Source organism: Cornus florida, unplaced genomic scaffold (assembly GCF_030987335.1).
Source record: "Cornus florida cultivar Cherokee Brave unplaced genomic scaffold, ASM3098733v1 CherokeeBrave_3.0.0_Hap2_Chr01, whole genome shotgun sequence".
NCBI classification, from domain to species: domain Eukaryota; kingdom Viridiplantae; phylum Streptophyta; class Magnoliopsida; order Cornales; family Cornaceae; genus Cornus; species Cornus florida.
Window position 1 is genome coordinate 32,241,879 of NW_026775571.1, and position 7,827 is coordinate 32,249,705.

At 42.4% G+C, this 7,827-nt stretch overlaps 1 protein-coding gene across 1 annotated transcript; it reads left to right on the forward strand.

The window, feature by feature from the left end:
- Positions 1-4,238: 4,238 nt before the first annotated feature.
- On the forward strand, positions 4,239-5,306 carry LOC132270468 (uncharacterized). Its single transcript, XM_059771649.1, has 3 exons — positions 4,239-4,497; positions 4,681-5,002; positions 5,093-5,306. Exons 1-3 carry the CDS (start codon positions 4,239-4,241, stop codon positions 5,304-5,306), a joined length of 795 nt encoding a protein of 264 aa, XP_059627632.1.
- Positions 5,307-7,827: the final 2,521 nt, after the last annotated feature.

Here is a 7,827-nt window from a genome sequence, read left to right on the forward strand (position 1 = left end):
GTCGGATACCAACCTCCCAAGTTACAACAGTTTGATGGAAAGGGAAATCCTAAGCAACACATCGCTCATTTTGTTGAAACTTGTAACAACGCTGGAACTGATGGTGATCTTTTGGTGAAACAATTCGTTCGTTCCCTTAAGGGAAATGCCTTTGATTGGTACACTGACTTAGAGGCCGAGTCGATAGATGGTTGGGACCAGATGGAACGTGAATTCTTAAATTGCTTTTATAGCACCCGTCATACCGTGAGTATGATAGAACTTACCAACACCAGGCAGTGGAAGGATGAACCTGTTATAGATTACATCAACAGGTGGCGTGCGCTTAGCCTGGACTGCAAGGACCGATTCTCAGAAATTTCTACTGTCGAAATGTGCATGCAAGGTATGCATTTGGGACTTCTCTATGTTCTTCAAGGCATTAAACCCCGTACCTTTGAAGAGTTGGCCACACGTGCCCATGACATGGAGATCAGCATTAATACTCATGGTGGAAACAATCCTTCTACCTTAGAGCAACGCAAGGATAAGAAAGAAATAAGGAAAGACGAGAAGCCGACAAAAAAAGGCAACAAAGAGACTATAACCATCACGGCGGTACCATTGAAGATCTCCACGAAGGAGAAGAACAAAGGAAGTGATAAGCAAAACAAATTCCAAGAGAAGGATAAGCTCTGGCAGGAGAAGCCGCGCTTAACACTCAAGGAGCTAGAGAAGAAAGAGTACCCATTCCCGGACTCCGATGCGCTAGGAATACTAGAATTTTTACTCGAAAAGAAAATGATCGAGCTCCCAGAGTGTAAACGGCTTGAAGAAATGGGGCGAGTGAATGACCCAAAATACTGCAAGTACCACCGTATTGTTAGCCATCCGATTGAGAAGTGCTTTATATTTAAGGAGTTAGTAATGACTTTGGCTAAACAAGGGAAAATTCTTTTGGAAGGCGATGAAGTGGCAGAGACAAACCATACCATCACCACATCCGAATGTCTCAGTCCAACTTATTCCAGACTTTCTACGAAAATGACCCCAGTCATGCAGCTGGAATGCCCTCAGATCATTCAGTTTGGTTCATTAGAGCCTGTGATTGTCCAAATACCTCAGACAGAATTGCCTGAACAAGTAAAAGAAGGATGGACTCTTGTGACGAGAAAGAAGCCACATAAGCAAAGGACCACCTTGGCGCAACAAACCCACTTCAGCAGGGGGCAGAGAAAGGAAAAGCTCCAACGTCACCCAATAAGAATGACTCAAGAAAAATAGGTGACTGTGGAAGGAGATCAACCAGATGAGTGCCCCAACAAGAGCCCTCGCAAGCCTGTCACATTAGAAGATTTCTTCCCCACTGGATATTTCAATAATGATCAAGTTCAAGCTGTTTACACAGTATCCATCGCTGAAGTTGATGAGTCGACTGAACAAACTGATGAAAAAATCCCAGTTCTAGAAGATCCAGGTAATTGCACTGGTATGGAAGATGATGAAGAGCGAATCCCTATAACGACTTGTACCTCATGTTGTGCGGCAATCACCTTCACCGATGAGGACTTGCGGTTAGGCTCCAAGCCACACAACTGTTCACTTTTCGTTTCCGGATACATCTGGGAACAAAAAGTTACACGTATCCTCATTGATGGAGGTTCTGCAGTGAACATCATGCTAAAATCCATGATGAAGAACCTCGGCATCACAATTGATGAATTGGCTCGTAGCCGCCTAGTCATCCAAGGCTTTAACCAAGGAGGACAGAGAGCAATTGGCATGATTATAGTCCATCTCACCATTGAAGAATTAAATGCTGAGACTATATTCCATGTTATCGATGCGAAGACCTCCTACAACTTATTGTTAGGGCGACCTTGGGTCCATGGAAATGGCATGGTTCCATCCACCTTGCATCAATGCTTCAAGTTTTATAGGAATGGCATAAAAACTGTATTTGCAGATGATAAACCATTTGCTGAGGCGGACTCGCATTTCGCAGATGCTAAATTTTACTCTGACTATAATACACCAATGGAGGTTCTCCCAACGGATATCCCTTCAATGGGCAAAGTAGAATCGAGAAAGGGGAAAAAAGTCGAACTCACTCCCATGGAATGCATTACGCATAAAAAAGTCGTGACTTCTACACAAGAGTTCGGATCATCTTCTAATGTCTCTAAGAACAAGTCTGTCTTCAAGTATGTGCCAAAATCTAAAAGGAAGGAAGGACAATCACCTTTTGTTGAGATTGTTGAGACGAAGGAAACAAAGATAAAGCCCATCCCTTCTTCAATGAGAGAAGATTCACAAGCACTCAGAGAAGACTCAGCAATTCCTATTGTGAAGATTGAGAAGTCCAAAATTGCTAAACCGCCACTAAAAGGGTTTATCTTTGGATCTCATGATTCAACAAAACAAAGTTCGCTTCCTCGTCAAAGGACAATAGAAGGATTCGATCCAAATGCATACAAGCTCCTGGCCAACGCAGGGTATGATTTTGAAAATCCTGCGAAACTTGGGCAACTCAGCCCCGAATTCACTGGCGAGAAAGTGCATGGCCTTAATGAGACACAAAAGAAGCTGTGAGATCAAGGACATAGGATCAGTCCACCTAAAACTGGTTTAGGTTTCACGCCAAGCGAGCCTATCCGAGTCCCCATTAGAAGAAGGGATAAGAAAGAAAGTACACAATACATTAGTGTTGAGGAAAATGAAGAGAATGAGGATCAACAACCTATTTCACGAACCTCAGTGTTTAATCGAATTGAAGCTCCAGTACCCCGCAATTCTATTTTTGAAAGGTTGAATGTAACAGGCCAGATGAATAGATCATCTCCTTACGACAACCATGTACCTCGTTTTTCTGTGTTCAACAGTATGCCAGTGCTGAGAATAAAGAAATGTCAAGTTCTCAATCACGAAGGTCTGTCTTTTCCCGGATTGAAGCCATTAATTCCATATCTAAAGACAAACAAAACACAGTAAAATATGAGAAAGTTCAACTCAAGACAAAAAAAGATGATGGCGTTCGAAGCCTAGTTCCGTCTCGAATGAAGCGCAAAGTGGAGCTTGAAGTGAATGCTGATGGAGTTTTAACGGTTAAAAGACAAATCATCATATGCACGGAGCCTTTAGAGCAAGAAGATGAAAAAGAAATGACTTATGCTACTTCTTACCATATCACGGTGGAGGAAGATGAATCAGAATCAGATTCTCATGAAGAATACTTCAAGGAAGCGCCTCCAACACTTGAAGACGGGGGGCAAGCTACCATTGACCAACTCAAGGAGATTAACTTAGGATCAGTCAAAGAACTTAAACCAGTCTTCATCAGTGCACTCTTAAGCCCTCTAGAGGAGAAATGTTATATTGAGTTATTATCCGAGTATAGAGATATCTTTGCTTGGACATACAAAGATATGCCAGGCCTCGAACCCAGGGTCGCAGTCCACAACTTAGCAGTTAAGCACGGTGCACGTCCAATTAAGCAATCCCAACGCTTTTTCAGGTCAGAGCTTATCCCAAAGATTGAGGAAGAAGTCAATAAACTCATTGATGCAGGCTTCATTCGAGAGGTTAAATACCCGACGTGGATTTCAAGTATTGTCCCAGTCAAGAAAAATGGGCAAATACGAGTTTGTGTAGACTTTCGTGACTTGAATTCTACATGTCCAAAAGACGACTTCCCTCTACCTGTCGCCGAACTCACGGTAGACGCAACAATGGGACATGAGGCTCTTTCTTTTATGGATTGTTTCTCCGGCTATAACCAGATAAGAATGTCTCCTAAAGACGAAGAGTTAACTGCTTTCCGTACTCCAAAGGGGATATATTGCTATAAGGTGACGCCATTCGGACTTAAGAATGCTGGTGCTACCTATCAACGGGCCATGCAGAAGATCTTTGATGATATGTTGCATAAAAATGTAGAATGCTATGTGGATGACTTAGTCGTCAAAAGCAAAGAAAGAAGAACTCACCTTCAAAATCTTCGCACAGTTTTCAATCGATTAAGGAAGTTCCAACTTAAAATCAACCTTCTCAAATGCGCATTTGGCGTCACATCAGGAAAGTTCCTTGGGTACATTGTCCGACACCGCGGCATCGAAGTTGACCCATCCAAGATTGAGGCCATTCAGAAAATGCCATCGCCCAAAAACCTGTTTGAACTGTGAAGCCTCCAAGGACAACTCGCTTTCATTCGTCGGTTCATTTCGAATTTGGCCCGGCGGTGCCAGCCATTTAGCTGACTTATGAAGAAAGATGTCCCTTTTACATGGGACCAAGCTTGTCAGAATGCTTTAGACAACATCAAGAAATACCTGCTTAATGCCCCGGTGTTAGGAGCTCCAACACCTGGAAAACCGCTTGTACTATACATTGCGGCTCAAGAGGAATCGCTCGGGGCTCTCCTCGCACAAAATAATGAAGAGAATAAGGAAAAGGCTTTATACTATTTAAGTCGGAGGCTGACTGCAACAGAGCTTAAATATCCTTCAATTGAGAAGACTTGTCTCGCGCTAGTCTTTGCTTCCCAGAAATTGAGACACTATTTTTTGGCTCACACCGTACACGTAATTGCAAAAGCCGACCCCCTCAAGTATGTCATGTCAAGACCTGTTCTCTCTGGGCGACTAGCAAGATGGTCGATCTTGTTCAACGAATTCGAAATCTTGTACGTCTCGTGAAAAGCAGTCAAAGGACAAGCCCTTGCCGATTTCTTAGCTGATCATCCAATATCAGCTGATTGGGAGATTTTTGAAGACTTTCCTGACGAGGAAGTGTTCTTTGTTGATGTCCTTCTGCCATGGATGATGTTCTTTGATGATGCAGCACGGTCCGAAGGAGCAGGAGCAGGCGTGGTGTTTATTTCTCCACAAAGACAAATTTTGCCATATACTTTTTCGTTTCCCGAAAAATGCTCAAATAATATGGCTGAGTATCAAGCCTTGATAATTGGTCTCCAAATGGCAAATGAAATGAAGATTTCAAACATTGAAGTTTATGGTGACTCCAAGTTAGTAATCAACCAACTTCTTGAGGAATATGAAGTTAAGAAAGATAACTTGATTCCATGCTTTTAGTACGCTTCCAATCTACTTAGTAGATTGGACAACGTTGTCTTAGAACATGTCCCAAGGGAAGAAAATCGCTTAGCGGATGCTTTGGCTAACTTAGCCACAGCAATAGCATTGGGAGAAGCTGAGGCAATTACCGTCCCAGTATGCCAACAGTGGGTATTGCCGCAGTTGCTCGAGGGCCAGTTGGAAGAAACAAATGAAATCTCTATTCGGGTCATGGAAACTGAAGACTGGAGATGACCCATCATAGACTACTTGGAACACGGGAAGCTTCCTGTAGATCCTCGACATAGAACTGAGGTACGCTAAAGAGCACCTCGATTTATCTTTTACAAAGATACATTATTTCGGCGCTCATATGAAGGTCTTTTTCTTCGTTGCCTCGGAGAAGATGAAACAACTCAAGCAATGGTGGAAGCACACTCGGGAGTCTGCGGGGCTCATCAATCAGGTCCTAAGCTCCACTTCCGAGTAAAAAGAATGGGATACTACTGGCCAACTATGGTTAAAGACTGCATGGATTATGCGAAAAGGTGTCAGGCTTGTCAATTCCATGCCAATTTCATCCACCAACCACCTGAACTCTTACATCCTACAGTTGCGTCTTGGCCATTTGATGCATGGGGACTAGATGTGGTAGGACCTTTCTTGAAATCTTCCAAGGGTCATGTATATATCCTTGCTGCGACAGATTACTTCTCGAAATGGGCCGAGGCAATCCCAATCAAGCAACAAAATAAAGAAACTGTGGTGGACTTCATTAAAACCAATATCATCTTTCGATATGGTGTGCCCCGTCATATCATCACTGATAATGGGTTACCTTTCAAAAATAAGTTGATGAGTGACTTATGTGAAAAGTTTGGTTTCAAACAGCACAAGTCTTCTATGTACAACGCGCTAGCAAATGGACTAGCGGAAGCTTTCAACAAGACTCTTTGCAATCTGTTGAAGAAAGTAGTCTCCAAGTCTAAAAAGGACTGGCATGAAAGAATTGGGGAAGCTCTTTGGGCATACCGAATAACATATCGTACCCCCACGCAAGCAACGCCTTATTCGCTTGTATATGGTGTTGAAGCGGTTCTACCACTCGAACAACAAATCCCTTCATTAAGGATTGCTATCCAGGAGGGACTAACAAATGAAGAAAATGCACAACTTCGTCTTCAAGAGTTGGAGGCATTGGATGAAAGAAGGCTTGGCTCAGCAACGATTAGAGTACTATAAAGCTCGGCTCTCAAGTGCCTTCAACAAGAGGGTTCGTCCTCGATCTTTTCAAGTTGGTGACCTAGTACTCGCTGTACGAAGACCCATTATCATGCCCCGTCGAATGGGTAAGAAATTCAACTCTAAATGGGATGGACCATATGTGGTGCAAGAAGTCTACACCAATGGCGCCTACAAGATCATCGATGAAGATAGTGTAAGAGTTGGTCCAATCAACGCCAAGTTCCTAAAGCGATCTTATCCATGAGAAGGGTATATACTCCTGGCCCGCATGAGCTAAAACTGTGTACGGCCAAAAAAAAAAAAAAAAAAAGAAGATTGTTTTCTACGAACTATGTCATGGACTTGATCCCTTTAGGGGTATGTAGGCAGCTTGGAGGTTTGTTCCAAGTTCAGTCATCCGGAAAGAAAAAAAAAAAAATAAAAAAAATAAATAAATTCTACGCATTACTCCTAGCCCGCAAGAGTTTAAAATGTGAATGGCGGAATAAAACGAAAAAAACAAAAAAAAAAGAAAAAAAACTCTTTGATGCTTTTATTAATCAAAATGAACATCTATATAAAGAATAAAAATAAAAAATAAAAAATAAAAAAAAGTTTTGACCCCCATTTAAGGTAGGTACGGCGGAATAAAACGAAAAAAAAAGAAAAGAAAAAAAAACTCTTTGATGCTTTTATTAATCAAAATGAACATCTATATATATAAAAAAAAAAAAAAAAAAAGTTTTGACCCCCATTTAGGGTAGGTAGGAAACTATTCGAGTAAAATCTCTACCACGCTCTTAGATATGAGTCTAAACTGTCTTCAAATTAAAAGCCGGTCCATGTCAAACTCAAGCTTGAACTACATCAAGGCTTTCCCAAATCAAGAAAGGTAGAGCTCTATTTTCGAGACAGATATGCACAAGCACACTTGCATAACCCGTTAACTTTATGTCAAGTTGCTACTTCGAGAGTGGTGTCTGGTGTCTGGTGTATAAGTGAGCTTGTACACTGAGTCAGGATCTTCTGGTGGAGCTTCGACTTGAAATCATCATCAAAATTGATAACGGTTAACGATGCTGGTGGTATGACCTCTTTGAGTTTGTTCTTTCTCTCTCCGATCTGTTGCTAATGAAGATTGCATCTACATCTATCGTTGCTCTCCGACACAGTCGGTGCTGGTGGCATGACCTCTTGGAGTTAGTTCTCGCTCTATTAATGGCTAGATGATCCATGGCTGACGAAGACACCCTGGCGGCGGGTGTTGACGACGTTGTCTAAGCTGTTGGTAAAGCCTCTCTGCATCTATATATGTTGCTCTCTGGGTTGATTCGTGGTTGCTGACAACACAGTCTCTGCTGGTGGCATGACCTCTCAGAGTCTGTTCTCGCTCTATCAGTGGCTGCTGGCTGATCTATGGCTGATGAAGACGCTCTTGCGGCTGGTGTTGACAACATTGTCTGAGTTGGTAATGAAACCTCTCTACATCTGCCCTTGTCGTTGTTCTTCAAGTTGATTCGTGGCTGCTGACAACATTATCTCTGGTTGTGGT

Bases quoted from the DNA above. Each gene is read 5' to 3' on its own strand.
- LOC132270468 (XM_059771649.1), top strand. From the start codon at position 4,239: ATGAAGAAAGATGTCCCTTTTACATGGGACCAAGCTTGTCAGAATGCT. The intron at 4,498-4,680 runs GTCTCGCGCTAG...CGTGAAAAGCAG, and splicing joins TCCTTCAATTGAGAAGACTT to TCAAAGGACAAGCCCTTGCC. The intron at 5,003-5,092 runs GTTAGTAATCAA...TCTACTTAGTAG, and splicing joins GAAGTTTATGGTGACTCCAA to ATTGGACAACGTTGTCTTAG.